The sequence below is a fragment of the Phascolarctos cinereus genome, unplaced genomic scaffold (assembly GCF_003287225.1).
Source record: "Phascolarctos cinereus isolate Bilbo 61053 unplaced genomic scaffold, phaCin_HiC Scaffold_5;HRSCAF=322, whole genome shotgun sequence".
NCBI lineage: Eukaryota > Metazoa > Chordata > Mammalia > Diprotodontia > Phascolarctidae > Phascolarctos > Phascolarctos cinereus.
Window position 1 is genome coordinate 59106747 of NW_027555958.1, and position 19709 is coordinate 59126455.

The 19709-nt window shown below is 46.2% G+C and overlaps 1 protein-coding gene across 1 annotated transcript; it reads right to left on the reverse strand.

Annotated features, from left to right (window-relative positions):
* Positions 1 to 807: 807 nt before the first annotated feature.
* LOC110218243 (glutathione S-transferase Mu 1-like) lies at positions 808 to 8984 on the reverse strand. The gene is made up of 8 exons (XM_021000822.2): positions 8886 to 8984; positions 8443 to 8518; positions 7725 to 7789; positions 7356 to 7437; positions 6901 to 7001; positions 3643 to 3738; positions 3425 to 3535; positions 808 to 1041 (listed from the first exon to the last, which is right to left on the reverse strand). The coding sequence occupies exons 1-8, from the start codon at positions 8919 to 8921 to the stop codon at positions 952 to 954; spliced, it is 657 nt and encodes a 218-aa protein (XP_020856481.1). The 5' UTR covers positions 8922 to 8984; the 3' UTR covers positions 808 to 951.
* Positions 8985 to 19709: the final 10725 nt, after the last annotated feature.

The window sequence follows — 19709 nt, forward strand, 5'->3', positions numbered from 1 at the left end:
TCACAGGGGCCAGCATGATCTATATCTCTCTTGCACGTACTAAAGAAGAGCTATCATGGCTCCCTCTCATCTCCCCATGCTTTCTCTTCTCCAAAATCAACAGTCCCAGTTCCTTCCCATCATCGGTCCTCATATAAAATGAACTCGAGAATATTCATCATCTTGGTTACCCCACCTACCCACACTGACCCCTGTCAACATTCCAGCTTGTTGACAGTCTTCCTAAAACGTGGCACCCAGCATTGAACAGGGAAAGGAGTAGGAAAAAGGGGGAGTCCACACACCAGTGTACCTTACCCTTTATTGAGTCAACCCAAGAAACAGGGAAAGCCCGAGAGCATCAAGTCACCCCCTCAGGGCCAAGGGAGCTAGAAATTGAATTCAGGAGAGTCCTGGTCTCCCATGTTGCTCCTTTTTCAAGGGAGGGAGGGAAGGGAATATATGCATTTATAAAAAGCCTCTACTATATGCTAGGGCACTGTGCTAAGCACTGTACAAATATGAACTCATTTGATCCTCACAACAACCCTGGAAGGTTAGGTGCTGTTATTTTCCTCATTTTACAGTTGAGGAAACTGAGACAAGCAGAGATTAAGTGACTTGCCCAGGGTTGTAGAGTTACTAAGTGTCTGAGGCTGGATTTGAACTCCGGTCTCTCCTTACTCCAAGCTCTGCACCCCTCTTTGCACCGTGGAGTGAAGAAGACTTGGCAGAGATAAGGGTGAAGCGACCCCTGGAGAGAAGTAAAGGACTAGTAGCAGATGGGTTAGATGGCCGAAGAGTAGAAATCCAGAATCAAAAGGAAAAACAGAGGAATAAAGTTACAGCACTTTATTAGAAACCCTGGGCTCCAGGGTGAGGGCCAGGAATCTTCTTAGCAGCCCTCTACTGCAGCTGGATCAGCCAGCGATGACTGTTCCTCCCTCCCAGGTCTTTGGTCCTTGTGGGTCCCTACTTATTACCCCAGCAGGCTATCTTTGCAAAGATTGGATAGGGCTGGCAGCGGTCAGAGGCTAAGTAGGCAGCAATTCTACTCAGACTCTGGTGGGAGGGAGAGAAAAGAAAAGGCTCAGTCTCCCAGTCCTGACCTCTCTCACCCTTACCACCTTGAGATAAGTAAGAGCCAAGCAGCCATGGCATAAAAGCTCAGCAGACCCACTACCCAGGTCCCGGGCTTGCAAGCCCAGGACCTGGAGTGGGCAGGGGAAAAGACGCCAGATCCTGAAAGCCAAGCTGAGACACACTGGTTGGCTGCTGGAACAGGAAGGAGAGTCACCTATAATATGGTTCTTGATTTTAACAACAGTCACTGACATCTGTGCCCACCAGGAACTCATGGAATCAAGGCCAGAACCCCCCTCTGTCTAGATAGAAACACTGATTTCCAATAGCCTAGCCCCCTTCTCCTCTGCCAATTTACATGCCACACAAGCAAGAGCTCAGGAGACCTCTACACCCTTCAATGCTTGTCACAGCCGCCGCCGCTACCAACCTCCCTCTTCAGAAAGGGAACCCTCCCTGCACGTCCTCCTTTCATAGCATACAGGATTGGGAGCTGTTAAGCAATCATCCAGGCCAATTGCTGCACCTCATTTTTTCAGATATTGAACCAATAAGGCCCAGAAATATCAAGTGAGTTTCCCAAGGTTACACAGTTACCAAGCACCAAATGGAATTCAAAGCCAGTATTCATTCTACACCAAGACATTTGCATAACTAAGAAGCCCAGCTCCTTCCAACCCTAGCCACGGTTTGGCTGTCCAAAAAAAAACCAACCAAACAAACAAACAAACAGACTCTTAAAGAGTTTTTCTAGCAGGCTTCTATCTCAAAGTCTTTGAACTCTTCCTTCTGGGAAGCCTTGAAATAAACAAGGAACCTTCTGCCAGGCTTCTTTCAGGCCCCATGCTCACAGAAGGTTTCCCTCAACCAGATGTCCTTGGCAAGTGGCCCAGATTAACTCAAGTTTCCCTACCAGGTATCGCTTTAAAGAAAGGACTGAACTGTTTCTTGAACTGTTTCTTCTTGCACCACGATGTTTCCATAGATATTTTATGTTTTTCCCCTCCCCAAGATTACCCAGCAAGGACAAATTTCCTCTGTTATCTTGCAATAATCCGGCTCTAGTCTTTCACAAATGAGCATCTATAAGCCTTCCCTTTGACATTTAACAGGCAGAGATGGTTCTCTACTTCAAAAGGGGTACAGATAGATAGATTTGTTAAGTGTTTATATGTGCTGAGCACCACAGATACAAAGAAAGGCAAAAAAAAGTCAACAAATATTTGTTAAGTGTTTACTGTGTGCTGAGCACCACAGATACAAAGAAAGGCAAAAAAAAAAAATCCAAAACACTATGAGGCACTATGATATAATAATCAGGGAGCTGGTCTACAAGCCAAGAAGACCTGGGTTTGAACTCACATCACACATATATCTGCCTCATGGCCCCACTGAACCCTATAAGTCCGCAAGTTACAAAGAAGTGCTGACACCTGGGTTGGAAGGGACCACCAGGGAGTTTCCAATAATACCAGGGAAATCACAGGTTCAGTCTCTATGCCTTAGGATAGGGATCACTGTCCTGATGTCCTCATATTTGTAATTAAAGTGATGGAGTGAATACGCGTCTCTTGCCTGAAAGTCTGCTGAAGATGACTTAAGTTAGCCTATCACAACTTACCTGCCCAAAGACATTTAAATCTTAACTAGGAGTTGGAAAACCTGGATTCTCGGCTAACTACCTCCCTGAAAAACAATCACTGGATGGACATGTGGACCTCAAGTTTTCTTCCAGACCTAAAAGAAACAATGTAAGCTCTAACACTGGAAATACCAACCAACCAGCTAAAAATTTATGCAGTAGAAGAGAAATTCAGAACTCCATCAAAAATCTGAGTTCAGCACACACTGAATTACAAGCCATACTCACCCACAAACCCTAACTCTTAACAGTGATTCCTATAACTTTAGCAACTGTACAGATACTGAAACCAGGATTCAGCTATCCTCTGTCCCTACTCAGACTAGCTCAGCCTAACTCCCTCCCCTCCACTGAAAACCCACCCACAAGCCACTAACGGCCACTCCCCTCCAGGAATAAAGTAACCCTAACCCCTAGGCTCCATGCTGCTCCCTAAACCCTGCCTGCCTCATCCCACACTAACTCATTCAATGACCCTCCCACCCAGAAAACTGAACTCAAGATCTGCCTGGCCCCAGGCAGTCAGTTACTAGGCTGGGGAACCCAAGTCAAGGAAATGAACCTGGGAATGAGCACACTTGGCGACTGGTGGATTTGCCTAAGAGTTGGGAGCCTGGCAAAGTAGCCCAGCACAGTCTGTCCACTCCACCCCCCTCCAGGCCCCAGAAACACATCAGAGGAAGAATACGTTCTCAGATGGTAGAAGGGCGGAGGCATCACCTCGAATCGATCTAAGAAAGCCTTGAGGTTTGTGAAGTCGTCCAAGCAACAAGGGTCAAACTTTCGGTTCTGGTCAAGGACGTCATACACAAGAAAATCCACATAAGTGATCTGGCAGATGGAGAAGCCAAGAGTCAGGTCAGTGAGATTCTTATGCTCCTTGCATAACTCCTAATGAGAAAAAAATACCCAACTTTCTTCTCTTTCTTCTGACTTACCTTGTCCCCTGCAAACCATGTCCACTTCCCCAGAAACAGGGAGAAGAGCTTCAATTGCCCTGGGAGCTGCTCCAGGTACTCAATTTTCAGAACTTCCTGGGAAAGAAAATAAAAAGAAACATTTGCCATCAACTGATAAGGAGGAAGCTTCCCCTGCGGCCAGGTATGGCCTTTCCTCTAGATCTCTGCATGGGCCCAGGCCAAAGCATATATACCTGACTCCTAGCAACTTCTCCAAAAGGGCTATTCCTTTCCCTCCCATGAGGAAATTAGGGCCCTGGTGACAAGTGGGAGAGGCTCAGACCCACTAATCCCAGATCTCACAGATTTAAAGCTAGAAGGGTTCTCAGAGTTCATTTAATCCCACACCTTCATATCTCAGATGGCTCAGGGAACTTGCCCCTAAATCACTCAGGGAATAAATATTCTAGAGGCGGGATCTGAACCCACAGATTCAACGGTCGTTCTACTGCACCGGCGGCAATCCAACTCAAATGTACTGTATTGTTATTTATTTTTGTTAAACATTTCCCAATTATATTTTAATCTGGTTTGGGCTGCACTGGGCCAGTGTCCAGTTTAACACCTCTGGACTCACACAATGCTAAGTGTTGAGGCCTGAAATAAATCAAAGCCATGAGTTGAGGAATCAAGCATCTTTAATTGAGATAACAAGGCAGCAAACCTGGTGTACCCTGGCACTTCAGTGGATTTCCCAACCACAGAGACCCATGGAGAAGTTTTTATAGTTTTAGGAGCGGGGAGGAGATAGGTGAGGTAGTAAGTGAGCCTGTTCAGGAGACCTCAGTGACCCCTGGCAAACTGGACAAGGAAATCGACTTCATTCTGGCTGTTTTGCCTTTCATGCCACGAATCCCAATGGAAGTGGACAAGGACACTAGAAGCTGAGATAGCTAGAGCTGGGCTCACCACAAGGCAACATCCCTGCGTGGGGGCGGGGGGGGGGGGGGGGAAGCAAATGTGGCTCAGCTCAACCTAATCTCATTATCTTAAGGGTAGGAATGTAAGGACAATACTGGGATTTTTTTTTTTTGGCTAGGCCATTAATGGGGTTAAGTGACTTGCCCAGGATCACACAGCTAGTAAGTGTCAAGTATCTGAGGCAGAATTTGAACTCAGGTCCTCCTGACTGTAGGGCTGGCGCTCGATTATTCACTGAGCCACCTAGCTGCCACTGGGATTTTAACATTGTGAAGGTGACTAAGGTATTCAAGCAGTCCAACATTACAATCAGTAATCAACAATTTTCTGTCATTACAGTAACAGTTTTGTCACTGATATGACATGGAAGAATTGTGGAAGGAAAGGAGGAGACAGGAAAGAAGGAAGGAAGGAAGGAAGGAGGAAGGAAGGAAGGAAGGAAGGAAGGGAGGGAGGGAGGGAGGAAGCTTCAAAGGAAGGGAGGGAGGCAGGAAGGAAGGAAGGAAGGAAGGAAGGAAGGAAGGAAGGAAGGAAGGAAGGAAGGAAGCTTCAAAGGAAGGGAGGGAGGAAGGAAGGAAAGAAGGAAGGAAATACGAAAGGACTTATTTAACTGTTTACCATGTGGATCATCCCAAAGAGAACCTTAGTATACCTCTGGGGAAGGACTGCTGCTGGTGGTGTCTGAGCTGAGTCTTAAAGGATTCTACATTATGCTGGAGGTGAGGAAGGAAGACCACCAGGAAGGCCAGCACAAAGGTGGGGGAATGAAGAAAGTGTTTTTGAGAAGCAGAAGGTGGGCCTGTAGCTGGATTGTGGAGTGTGTGGAGGGAAGCAGTTTAAGAAGCCTTGGAAAGTAGGTAGGAAGGGGGGCCAGTTTGTGAAGGAGGGCTTTGGTCCATTCTGACTCTTGACTGGGAAGATGCAGTGGAGGGGCAGACTGGTTAAAAGGCAAGGAGGATTAGTTAGGGAGTGGCTATAATGCCTGGCACCATCCAGGCTGGATGGAATCCCAAAGCGCTCAAGAGGGTTGGAGCAGAGTGGAGGCTTTCCTGCTCCCCCTTCCCCAGCTGCTTAGCCTTCTCCTCACAGATCATCTTTCAGCCACTCTGCCACTCTTTGCTCTCACCCAGTTATTTACACGTGGCCTCTTCCACTGAAATGAGAGTTTCTTGAGGGAAGAGGCAATTAGTTGCTCATGCTTTTCTTTGCCTTTGTATAGCACTTAGTATACAATGTTTGGCCTAGAGTAAACATTTAGTAAATGCTTCTTTACTGATTTGCTGGCTGGAGAGAATGTGGAAGAAAGGAGGGAGAATAGAAGTGATGTAGCAGCAGTGATAGTCTACAAGCTGCCGAGTCAGCTAACATTATTATTATTACTAGGAAGAACAATGAATGTAATGATGAATAAATACAATAAGATCAGCAGGCTTGAAGGAAAACAAGCATTTATTAAGCACCTAGTAACACGCCTGGAACATGTTAAATGCTTTGCAAATATGATCTCATTTGATCCTCACAACCACCCTGGGAGGTAGGTATCCCCATTTTATAGGTGAGGTAACTGAGGCAAACTCAGGACTTGCCTGGCCAGAGCCACATAGCTACTAAGTGTCTAATGCTACATTTGAACTCTGCCTCTCTGTCTCCAGGCCCAGCACTCTATTCACTGTCTTACCCAGTTGCCTCTGGAAAGAACACTTGGAATCTGAGGTGAGGATCTGAGAGAACCCTACACTCAAATTCTGCCTCCAGCCCTTATTAGCTGTGTAACCGGGGCATTTACTTAGCCTGAGCCTCAGTTTTCTTATCTGTAAAATGGGGGTATAACAGAGCCTAAAAATACCTTATTTTTACATGGTCGTTTTGAGGTGCTAATCAAATGAGGTAATGTACACTAGGCACTCTGGAAACTCTTAAGTACTCTGAAAATGTCAGTTATCATAGCTGACTTTATGACAGCTTTAAGCCCTTTTGGCCAGGACCTCACTTCTAGTTCAGCTACTCTGTTACACTGACAGACAAGGGTTAGGAAGATAGTACAGGAAGGCTTCCAAGCACAGCCCCGCCCCCCACTCCTTCACCCCATGCCCCTTTTTTTGCTTTTTAGGCTATTGGGGCTAAGTGACTTGCCCAGGGTCACACAACTAGTAAGTGTCAAGTGCTTGATCTGAGGCCAAATTTGAACTCAGGTCCTCCTGAGTTCCCGCCACCTAGCTGCCCCTCAGGGCTAGATATCTTAGCCCTAACACATCCTCTTTTCCTGTTCCCCTCTCAGCCCCTAAGACCAGCCCAATCCTTGCAAGAGAAACTCACAAAGTCTGGGTTGTGGCAAACCCGGGACAGCTGCAAGCGGACATCCATGACATGGTTCTCAAGCATGTCCACTCGAATGCATTCTTCCTCAGTCTCACCACCTACAGGAGGGGAGGATGAATAAATTCATTATCTTAAGATGGTCCCAGGATCTCTAACACCGGAAATCAGGAGACACCTGGGATCTTCAGATGCTGGCTCCAACACCTACTATGTATGTGAACCTGGGTATATTATTTAACCTTACTGGGCCCCAAGATGTTGTCATCTGTAAAATGGGAGAGTACGTGCTATTTGCCCCTACTTGTAATACCTCACAGCATTTTGGAAGGAAGGGGCCTTTTGTTCAGCCTTTAAACATGAGTGAGTCAGCAACTTGGGTCCAGGAGAGCAGCTCATAAAAGTCAGGCGTCTCCTCACCATCCCAACGTGCCCCACCCCCCACTCTCACTCACACAGGTTGTACTGTCGGGCAATGTAGCGCAAGATGGCATTGCTCTGGGTGATCTTATGGTCCCCGTCAATCAGGTAGGGTAGCTGGAATAACAATAGGGACAGGTCAGCCAAACAATAACTGATGAAGGTCCCTGGGCCCTAGCACCTCTTCCTCTCCTCCCCCCCCCCCCATGAGGCTGAGGATGCTACTTACAGACCCTGGGGAAAAGCAATTTATAAACACTATCAAGAGACAAAGAGAGAGGAAGCAGAAAGAAGGCAAGAAATTGATGGGGAGTAGAGGGAGTTGAATGGAGGGTTGTATTTAAGCCAAGGGAAGAGGAAAGAAACAGAGAGATGGAGGCATCTTCCCTAATGCAAACACCTACGTTAGGGAAGTCCAGGCCCAGCGAGAACTTCACATCCAGCCATTGGCTTTTGTCAAAGTCAGGAGCTGCAGAGAAGAAGAGGCAGTAACCCCCACCCAGAACTCCTCCCAACCAGAGTCCTATTCCTTTCTCAGCAAGACCCCACATGGAGTGGCAACAACATTAGGTTCCTTGGGCCTGGTAGAGTCCCAGGAAAGACAAAGAAGCCCCTGGGGCCCCCTCCTTTGGAGATATCTTGGGAATAAAAGGGTACTAGTTAATAATAATAAGTTATGGCTAGCATTATATGGCATACAGTAGGCACTGTGCTAAGTGCTTTTCAAATATTTCATTGATCTTCCTAACAACCCTGGGAGCCCTATTTTACAACTGAGGAAACTGAGGCAAACTGAGGTCCAGAGATTTGTTCCAGGTCAGACTGCTAATAAGTTGTCAAGAGGCCAGCCCAGAGCTCTATCCACTGTCCCTCAGAAAGGGGACTTGGGAATTATCAGCCCCAGATCAGTGAATGTTCCCTCCCCCCAGTCTTCTCCCTGTTGCCTATGTCAGCCCTGAGCTCCACCTGGATCAGAAAACCAAGATCACAGATTTAGAGCTGGAAGGGGCAGCAGGCCCTGCTGTATGATGCCAGTGCTGGCCAAGGGCCAGCCGGGAGGGCCCAGACTTGACTTGGCACACCTGGACAGATACGGCCCCCCTTTCCCCAGCTCTCCATTACCATCCCCAAAATGATACACCTTCTCTTCATAGTTTGCGCCGGTGTACTCGAGGAGCAGGCGGATGGCGTGGGCAAGCTGCAGGGCGGAAGCCAGGGCAAGGAAGTAAGCCGAGGCAGGGGGGCTCCTGGGGAAAACCCAGAACCCCCTCCCCACAGTCCTCACTGAGCTCTGGGACCCCTGCCCATGGTGGGGGACTGCTATAGAGAGGCAGGGAAGAGGAATGGAGCTGGATCCGGGATTCGAGGAAGAGAATTGGACTCAAGAACTACACCACAGAGGAGGGTCTGTCCCCCTCCCCCAAGGGGCGCCGGAAGAGGCAGCCTAAGGGGGATGGGGGCAGGTCTGATCCACCAGGCTACCCAGCCCCTGCTGCGGGTTCAGGGCTGGACAGAGAGGGAAAGGGTGGCTGGGCTTCTCCAGAGGCCTAGGGCGGGAAGCTCACCCCGCGGATGTCCCAATAGCCCAGGATGATAGGCATGTTGGGTGCTCTTGTGGCTGGCAAGGAGCCGGATCTCCGAGCGCGCCCCAAAGGAGAGGCTTTTATACCGCGATCAGAGGGGTGGGGCGGGGCGGGGCGGGGCGGGGCAGGGTGGGGCCGGGACTGGGCAACCTCCTCTCTGTTGCGCCCTGCCGCAGGGCGTGCACAGGGACACACACCCCCAATTCCTCCCCGCAGACAACAATCTCTCATACACACCCCCCCAGCTGCAACCGCTTTACGGTCTGGCTCACTCCCAGCTCTACCCCGCAGATACACACACACCCCCAGCCCTCCCCTTCGACACTCACTCATACCCCCAGCTTCTACCCCGAGTCACACACACCCATCTCCTTCCCCAGACACACTCGTTCACACAGAGCTCCTCCCCCCCACATATACACATACTCACATTCACCCCCACCCCACCCCACCCCCGCCAGCCCCTGCTGCGGCTCAGCTCTAGCAGGGCTCCCTAAGGGCGGCTACTCCCTCCTCCTTCCCCCACTCTAAACTAGGAACACCAAGAAATAAAGGGACGTCTGTTTGTGGCCTCTCTCAGCCCCCGGAGGGAACAAAAAGCTGAGTCCTTGAACCGTTAAAGAGATAAAGGCCTTCTGCTGGGACTTGTAGTTACATGGGGCATCGGAGATGAAAGAAGAGCCGATCTAGGTCGGAAGCCTAGAGAGGGGAGGGACGTGGCCTGGTCTCAGCAGGGACCGTGGAAGGTCCTTACTGTGGGGCTCAACAGGAGCTAATGGGATGGTATATGTGAAGGGCAGCCAGCATTAGCAATTGTTAGCCTTGTTTTGTTTGCCAAAGCTACGGGTCCTTTTCCTCCTAAGTGGTACCACCTGATATAGCCCCAGAATACGGGCACAAGACCCCTGGAGCTTTCTCCAGTGACCAGCAGCTTCCCTGGGGGTGCTTAAAAACATTCTGGAGAGCCCGAGTGAGGTCAGCCCCACATTACATGTTTTATCTTGGGAGAGAGACTAGAGGGAAGAAAAGAATGGGTGGAGATGTAAAGGTCCTGAGATGGGGAAGCTCAGACAGTCTGTGAACCTATCTCTTAACAGAATCTTCCCAGGGGTAGATGTAGTATTGAGAATTTTGGGGAAAAAATAGGGAATTTTTAAACTATCCCGGGGGGGGGGAAGCAATAGAGAAATCCTAAGAGATAAATGACAAAATTTCTTAGTAGCAGTGAAGAGTCAGAGCATTTATAGTCTGTTAATAACAGTAATAAAACATGTGTGTCCATAAGTCATGTCTGATCATGACCGCATTTGGAGTTTTCTTGGCAAAGATAACAGAGTGGCTTGCGATTTCCTTCTCCAGTTCATTTTACAAATAAGGAAACAGAGTTAAGTGGCTTGCCCAGGGTCACACAGTGTCTGAGGAGATTTGAACTCATGAAGATGAGTCTTCCTGATTCTAAGCCCAACTCTTTATGCATCAAGATACCTGGCTGTCCCTAGATTTAGAACTGGCAGGGGTCCTAGAGGTCATCTAATCCAATCTCCTCATTTTCCTGGGGAGGAAACTGGAAGCTGTGAAAAGGGAAGTGACTTGTCCAGCTCACACAGGTAGTAAGTAGCAGAGCTGAGATTTTAATCTAGAAGGTCTAGTTCCAAATCTAGTGTTCTTTCCGCTCTACTACACTGACTCAATGCCAACACTTATAAGCCTCTGTGTGTGTGTGTGCATGTGTGTGTGTGTGCATGTGTGTGTGTGTGTGTGTTTTCATGTATCTGAAAGATCTCTATATACTCACATACTTGCTTACATAACAAAGCCATTGAGGTCAGGGAGAGTACTTCAGACTATAATCCTTACATCAGACACTTTCATGAAATGAAGGCCCCAGGGGAGTACATTTGCAGGAGCTTCCTACCCTCGAGGGTCAGATGACCTAGTTCCAAATCCTGCCTGTAACTCTTACTATCGATGTGACCTTGGCCAACTCACTTAATCTCTTTGGACCTCAGTTTCCTCATCTGTAAAATGACAGGGTAGAACTAGATGGCCTGTGAAATCCTTTCCAGCTCTGAATCTATGATCTTTTGCTATGATCTCACCCAAAAAAACCATCAACACCCCACCCAGCCCTAGGGCAATGTTGGTACAGCTAAACTGAGCTAGAAGGCTGGTCACTCCTTCTCAGAGGTGAACACCTTCATGTGGGTTGAGTTCCTACTTCCTAATTCCTCCTCATCACCATGACTTTCTCTTGGGTAACTCCCTCAGCTCCATCCCTCTGGAAAAATGGTTTTCCTTTCAAACCAGACAATGGAAAGGAATAATGAGCTAGCTACCCACGAACATTTATACCAGTTCCAGCTTGTCACAGCCTTCCCTCCACCAAAATTGCTGGCTTATTATCAAGAAAAATCTGGGTCTACATTTTTGTTTCTCTCCCTGCTTTGAAAAGTTACCCACAAATGAATTAAAAACTCTTGTTATTCTGGTGTTCCTAGCTAGGAAAATTGCCGTGGTAAATATGAATATTGAAGTAATCAAATCTATTTGTTTCTCTCATTTCTCCCTCTATTGTTTTTCTCCACTGCATTTACACAAAGACACACTCAGGTCAGTAATGCCTGACCTTAGCCAATTTTCAAACAAAAATGGAAACAGAAATCAAGCAAACTCTTAAAAAATGGAGATACTGGAGATAGGTATACTCTCCTGGGAAGAGAGAGGCAAAGGGAAAGGATGAAAGAGGGTGAGGAATCACCAAGCTCGAGCTCAGCACTTGGAACAGTTTCTACAAACCCAGTGTCGGTTCTGTTACACTGATGCATACCCAAGGATGTGCTGGTAAAAGTTCTAACAACCAGCTCTCTGGAGAGGAAAAATACAATGCTCTAGGTACAACACACTTTTAAGTTTTATCTGCTTTATTAGCACTTTCACTGTCATGTTCTTAAGTCTAGAACAATCCACAAAACAACAAATCAAACCCTGATTTACTGTAGCCTTCACCAATTTACAAGGTGAAAATGCTCGCTAAAAATTTAACAATCAGCTCTACTTGCTTAGACTGGCTTCCGTACAACCCATTCTGAATATACAGTCCCTGTAGTCTGGCATGTCTGGCAGCTGCTGGTCACGGAGGAAGATTCAGGGAAAAAAATAAAAGGAAGATGGAGGAACAACTGAGTCCCAGGATTTGAGGAGTCTGTGGTGTTGGGTCCATGGTGGTGCCTGCTCTCATGGCGCTCACCCACGTCCCAGCCACCAGCTCATTGGGGTGTGGCTTTTCCTTTTCCTTTTCTTCTGGTAGGAGGGTAAGCTTGTCAGTCAGGGGTGGCTCCCTCTGTCTAGGTCATAGCTAATTCCCTAAGGATTGAGGAAAGGAATGCTGGTAGATTCCCTTTCCATGAATGGGCATTGACCTTCTATGTCTTCTTATAGTTGTTCTGATCTAGATCTTGGCACTGGACTGGCTCTGGAGAAGAAAGTGAGGCTGGTGACTTTGCACAGCCCTGCCTCGCTTCAATCCAATTCACTTCCACGTCGTGGCATCACCTCCCTGATGCCATGGTCCTCTTCGAGAACGAAGGACAAGCAACAGCCACCTTGAGAACAACTCCCTGTGCCCAAACACGCAGTTTATGGCAGGGAGTTAAATATGCGTTTTTCTGTGAGAACTGTCACCTGCAACTACTGCCTGCACATTCCTTCTTGGCCTCTAGGAGGGGGGGAAGATGGGGGGCTGGAGTAAAGAAGGTCTCCTTTCATTCTACTCTCTCCAGCTTCTAGCTACTCTAATGACTGAAGAGGAGAAACCCAGTGAATGTCCTAGTTTCTTAGGCTAGGACAGTGAGTGTCTCTAGCCCTCTAAATTTTTGATCATCACCTCACCTAAAATGATGACAAAACTTCCAGTCTTTTTAATGTCAGATTACCATTGCTTCAGACCCTTTCTGTTCAATGACTTCTTCAATCCCTTCCAATTCCTAGCAGTAATCATCCCTGTGCATAGCCTTTGGCAGCATGTGTTATCTCCCCTAGTCATTCAGATGGAGAAGGAAAGAGGAGAGACAGATATCCCAAGGTTTGCTACATTTCTCCCTCTAGTTAAAAAGAAAAAAAGGAGGGGGGCTTTAATTACTTGAAAATTGGGCTAGATACCATGAATACTATTAATATGACATATAGTAGGTACAATGAGAAGCGATGTGTTATTGTGGCTAGAGGACTGACCTTGGATTCAGATAGACCTGGGTTCTTGTCCTGCCTTCTCACCTCAGATATATACCAGCTTATGTGACCGTGGATAAGTCATTTAAACACTCAGGGCCCTAGTCAACTCTCCAAGACTGTGAACTGAGTGTTAAGTCTCAGATAAGTTATCAATATGCATCTGAAGGGAGTTTCTACATAGAGAGTTCCGATTACACATGAAATCACAGTTCCAAATCTCTCTCTCTCTCTCTCTCTCTCTCTCTCTCTCTCTCTCTCTCTCTCTCTCTCTCTCTCTCTCTCTCTCCCTCTCTCTCTCTCTCTCTCTGTCTCTGTCTCTGTCTCTCTCTCTCTGTCTCTCTCTCTCTCTCTCTCTGTCTCTCTCTCTGTCTCTCTCTGTCTCTCTCTCTCTCTCTCTCTCTCTCTCTCTCTCTCTCTCTCTCTCTCTCTCTCTCTCTCTCCCATTTTCACTGGCCATCATCCATGCCTGGAATTCTCTCCCTCCTCCTCCCGATTTCCTGGCCTCTCTGACTTCTTTCAAGTCCCAGCTACAAGAAGCCTTTCCCAATCTCCCTTGATGGCAGGGCTTTCCCTCCGTTGATCATTTCCATTTTGTCCCATATAGAGCTTGTTTGGACATAGTTGTTTGCAGGGTCTCTCCTATCATATTAATCTCTGAGTTCCTGAGGGCAGGGACTGTCTTTTGCAATTCTTTATATCCTTGGAGCTTAGCACAGTGCCTGGCACATAGTAAGTATTTGTTGAAGGGCAGTTAGGTGGTGCAGTGGGTAGAGCACTGGCCCTGAAGTCAGAAGGACCTGAATTCAAATCCAGCATCAGATACTTACTAGCTATGTGACTCTGGGCAAGTCACTTAACCCTGATTGCCTCCAAATAAATAAATACTTGTTGATCGGTTGATTGGTTGATAGGTGGCTGGCTGCAATCACACCTTTGCTGGCCTCATCATTGGCTCTTGCTTTCTTGTGGTCCTGTTCATAAGATCATAGAGTCAGAGCTGGAGGGCATGGAAGATGCTGTCATGTTCAATTTCTTCATTTTTACAGATGAGTAAACTGAGGTGCAGAGAGGTTAAGTGACTTGTCCACAGTTACAAAGCCAGTAAGTGTCTGAAGCAAGAACTGAGTTTCAGTCTTACCAACATCCCACCTTCATTTGGTGGTCCAACCAATAATTTCTCCTTTCTATAGCTTGTTTGTCTATAATTTTTTTGTATGTTGTCTCCCCCATTAGGCTGTGAACTCCTTGAAAGCAGAGACTTTTTTTTTCTTTCTTTATATCCCCAGCACTTAGCACAGCGTGGGGCACATAATAGGTACTTAATAAATGCTAGTTGACTCATTGACAATGCATTGAATTTTGGTGATCTAAGGCCACTGTCTGGTACTATACTGTCATCTACTAGACTAACTAATCTCTCAATTACCTGTTATGAAGTTGCTTTTTATCAGTCAATTATCTCATGCATTCCAGTGACTGAGATTGTGTAACAGGATTCAGTTGAACTTCCTAACAATGAATTTGACTATCACATAACTGTTTCTCCCAATTTTCTTTTATATGCTGAAGCTGTAAGTAGGCAGTAGGACCTTATCAACTACCCTATCAAGCATATGGCATACTGGTTATGGGTCTCCAGGTCTCTTCCATCCTCTGACACTCCTAAACACAGATGAAAAGATGGCTGAAGTTCTTTCCCAGACACAAATAAACATGGGGTGATTGCTGCATCATCATTCCTGGTGGTGTTATGAACACATACCAGAAATGGAAGATGCTGGCTTCACTGAGGCTTCTGCTTTGGCCTGACTTTTCCAAGGATATTTAACAAGGTGTGATTGAAGGATTCTGCCTGGGAATCTCCTTGGGTATGGTAAAGATTCGTAAAGGTTTCTCAGTTATTGCCAGGACAAACACTTCTCTGAGTAACCTGTTTTCATAAGCCTGACCCTGACTGGAATAGATCCTGGGAGGGAAGTTATAAATAGAGTGATATTTCTACCATAATACTGTTCATCACGCAAACCCTATGGTTCTTGGTTCTGGGTAAAGTAATTCGTCACTACCAAGACGCTGATCACACTCTTCTGGTTCCTTTCCAGAGGCAAGAAATCTATGTACCCCTTTGCCAAAGACTTAGGTAACTAGATAACTGGCTTCAATTGGCAAAGCTTTCTATAGAATGTAGCTGGCCGAAGTCTCACATTATTATCTCTGTCAGCCCTGTAACCCATCTACCAAATAACCAAGGAAGGGAAGGGGAGCCTGTACTGTATGCCGTTCATGGAGACAAATGTTGCTCCTCAATGACTGAGAGAGCGCTAAGCTCCAAGCTGGGTGTCTGCATATGGAACTTACTGGAGTGGTTCCAGACATTCTTTGATGTGAGACACGTGGATGGAGGACAGACACTCCAGGGAAAGAAGAGAGAAAGATTTTGGAATCTGCAGATATGTAGGAGAAGCTGGCTCTTCAACACATCCCTGGTTTTTAGTTTGCCACCCTGAAGACTTGAGAGGATCTCCCCTTAGGTGACGTCAGGGCTCTCCTGGTTTGAGCTGAGATCTTATCTCATTCACGGCTGAAGAGCTCATTCATTATTGTGTGTTCTTTGATACATTCTAATAGGAATAACTTCAATTTCTGTTCATTGTTTTGCCTGAATAGTTGGATTATTCACTATTTGTGATGGTCTTTTGTATAACCAGCATTTGGTGGGAGTGAGTGTAAGTGGCTAATGAGAGTAAGCTCCCCCATAAGAGCAATTAGGGATATAGTAGGTTTTGGTTTTGGTTTTTTTCTGTTCTCTTTTGTTCTGAATTTCCTATCTCTAAACTAGCCAGATATATGAAGTGTGGCAGATAAATATAATTCTTCCTCAACACTCCTCTTGGAAATTGGAAGGAAAAAAAAGTGCTCAGCCATAGTGATTCCTTGAGGATTGCTAGCTCCTCCCCAGCTATTACTGGGCTGACAGTATAGGCTCTGCTCCTGGCTCCCCTCTTCTTCACGGGAGGCCAGACTTCAGATCATATCTATCCACACCACTTATGAGCTACATGGATACATTTGGACAACCCACACAGACATACATGTCTTTTTAAATATTTCCCAATTACATATAGAAGAAATTAACATTCATTTTTTAAAATTCTGAGATCCAAATTCTCTCCCTCCCTTCCCCCCTCCTTGAAAAGGCAAAGCAATTTTATATCTATTATATATATGAAGTCATGCAAAACATGCATTTCCATACAGATATACATGTCTTATAGCGCTGCTTTTCAGGACCAATACAGTCTGTTTGGTGCCACATTTAAAATTTTCTCTTGACCTAAGTAACTAAAATAAGAGTAGATTGCATTTATATAGTGCTTTATATCCATGACATTTGATCCGCACAGCAACTCTGTGCTATTGATGCCCCGTTCTACAGATGACCAAACTAAGAGTGAGAGAAATCAAATGATTCGCCCAGTTTCACGCAGCTGCAGTATTGGAACAGAAGGCATATGTATGTGTCTGGTGAGCTCTCCAGTTCAGAAAATGTAATTGGCTAGCTCATGATCACAAAGCTAACAAGCGTCAGAGACGGGACTTGGATTCCTCTTCCAGACTCCACATCTATCATGCTGACTCTCTCTATACCACACTTCTTTTCTAAAACATCAAGGAAGGCTTTGATGGTGGCTGATCGATAGGCTTTGGGTAGCACTCATGGATTTTGTCTACCTTGCATGAATTTTCTTGGTATGATCAGTGTGCCAAGGACCTAGGATTTCAAAAGTGAAGGAATTCTCAGTAGAGTAGCTCCCTCCGCTGGTTCAAACCAAAATACATCTACAACTTAGGGCTTCCTATTATTTGAAATCCATCCATCAATGCAGGCACAAGCTTAATTAACGACTCCCTTAAGGACTCCTAGGGCCTCCACACTGCCCACCCCGTTACTGTACACCTTCTCAAACTGATTCAGGCCAGGGAGGGAGGGAGTACTTAGAACAGAGACAAGGCACATCTGATCTGGCACAACCTATAAGGGAAGCCAGCCCTTCACAGCTTGGCCCCAACCTATCTTTCTAGCCTTCTTATATTTTACTCTGGCCGGCCAAATTGGCCTTCTGTCTGTTCCTGACACACTCTCTGCTCCTGTAAGCCATCTCCCCTCACCTTAAATGCCCTTCCCCTCCCCTCCATCTCCAAGAAGGCCTTGTTACTTTTGTTCTTTTTTAAATTAAATTTTATTGTATTTTCCAGTTAACAATTTTCTCACTTCCCCTCTCCCCAGCACATATACAAAAGAAAAACCCTTATAACAAATAGACCTAGTCAAGCAAAACAAATTCCCACATTGGCTGAGTCCAAAATGCTCCCATTTCTTACAAGAGAAAAGCCCCCAAATGCCACCTTCTACATGGAGCCTTTCCTGATTCTTCCCCCTCTCCCAACTACTTTGTATTTGATTGCCTTCTATTTATTCCAAATATAATTATATTTGTATGTGCTATTTCACCTGTTAGAATATAAGCTCCTTGAGGGCAGGGACCATTGAATTTTTGTCTTTGTATCTCTGCAGCTTAGCAGAATAGCAGTTCATCAGATGTTTGTTGGTTGATTTATTGGCTGATTGATTGACTACCTCAGGGAATTTGGATGCCAGTCCAGGGAGGAGAGGTTGGGGGGTTGGTAGGCCTCCATACCAGGCCATGTGCCTTCCCTCCTTGGTTCTCCATTGACAGTGTTGAGGGATGGGAAGAGTTAATTCAAGAGCTCCATTCAGCAGCTTGATCCTGGTTGATACTAGAGGTCAGGCAGAGGTGGAAACACTGGCAGAATCTTGCAGATGAGGAGTGGGGTAAAGGACCTGGGGAGAGGTAAGCGGAAAGGGGTAAGAAAGGAGCATCAGAGCCTCAGAGAACCCAGGAACCTGGGAAAATGTTGAGGAGAAAAGGACAGAGAGGAAGAAGGAACTAGAGCAGTGATCAATACACTTTACTGGGGAAGTCTGATTTGGGCAGATCCCAGGAGAAAGTCCAGGGTGTCTCTGACTTTTTGAAAGTCAGCAGAATCAGGGTCATTCCTCCAGCCTCTGGACCTTCCTGAGTCCTACTGAATGCCCACTTGGCCATTTTCAGAAACAGTGGTTTGGGGAGATAGCGTGGAGAGTTCGATGTAGGCCGAGATCTTCCTTAGGCCCCAGGGAGACGCAAGGGGAAAGAAGAGATCTGAGCCCAGGGTCCTGTTGGCTCATCTTTCCCACCTAGACACAGGACCCCAGCAGCCCTACTGTGAGCTTGGTGGGCTCAGTGTTGCATCCTAGTTATAGGGCTTGCCCATCTCCTCTTAGGGCAAAGTCCTCCATCTTTTTCTGGGTCATAGACCCCTTTGGCAATCTGGTGAAGACTATGAACCCCTTCTCAGAATGTTTTTTTTTGTTTGGGGGGGTTGTTTTTTGGTTTTTTAGGCAATTGGGGTTAAGTGACTTGCCCAGGTTCACACAGCTAGTGTGTCAAGTGTCAAGTGATTGGTCTGAGGCTGGATTTGAACTCAGGTCCTCCTGAGTGCTCTATCCACTGTGCCACTTAGCTGCCCCAGAATGTTTTTTTTTTAATTTTATAATTCTTAAAAATGATTATTTCAGTTGGTGGCTAGTGAAATACACATATATGTATGTGTATGTGTGTATTTTTTTCACCCAAGTTCATATACTTCTTGAAATTTATCCCTGGGTCTGTGGACCTCAGATTAAAAACTCTTATTTTAGAGAGTGAATGGGGAAGGGGCAAGGGTCCATGGATTCAGACCTTGGCCACTCCCTTAAACATATTATCTATTAAGTCTTCCCCTGTTAGAATATAAGTCTCTTGAGAGCAGAGACTCTCCTTTTTTCCCAAAAGAATATTTGTATCTCTAGCACTTAGAGCAATACTTACCACATAGTAAGTGCCCAATAAATTCTTTTTTCATTTACTTATCCTTTTAATTCTCATACGTAATAAATGTGAATAATTCATAATGACTTTAAGCTCGATAAAGTTCTTCCCTCATGATAGCAGAGTAGAAGCAAGTTAGTGAAAAGTGTTGTTATTCCCATTTCACAAACGAGGAAACCTGAGCTCCATCCAAACTTTGCCCAGGGTCACCAGGCTGATGATTAGATTTGGAGCCAGGCCTGAGGCCATCAACATCAAAGTACCTGATTTTGACCCTGGCCATTTATAGCAACCAGGATCCAGGGCCCATGATGTGACCTGAAAGACACTGAGAAGTCTCCCGACTAATCACTCTCCCACATGGTCACCTGACATCTGCCATTAACAATTCAATTCCTTGGATTTAGTTGGGGCTCCATACCTTTAAAATGCAAAACACCTGAAAGGTGGACTCCTTACGTCCCTAAAATGTGAGTATGAATATTAGAGTAGAGGAAAGGGGTGCTGGACCTGAAGTCAGATTGCCTAGATTTGGCCCCCATTTTTGGCTTGTATAAACTGTGTACCAATCACCTAACTTCCCTGAGACTCAGTTTTCTCATCTCTAAAATGGGGAGAGTAATACCTGTAGTTACCTCACAGG

Bases quoted from the DNA above. Each gene is read 5' to 3' on its own strand.
- LOC110218243 (XM_021000822.2), bottom strand. From the start codon at position 8,921: ATGCCTATCATCCTGGGCTATTGGGACATCCGCGGG. The intron at 3,536-3,642 runs GTAAGTCAGAAG...TCCATCTGCCAG, and splicing joins CATGGTTTGCAGGGGACAAG to ATCACTTATGTGGATTTTCT. The intron at 1,042-3,424 runs GTGATGCCTCCG...CCCTCCCACCAG, and splicing joins CTTTCTTAGATCGATTCGAG to AGTCTGAGTAGAATTGCTGC.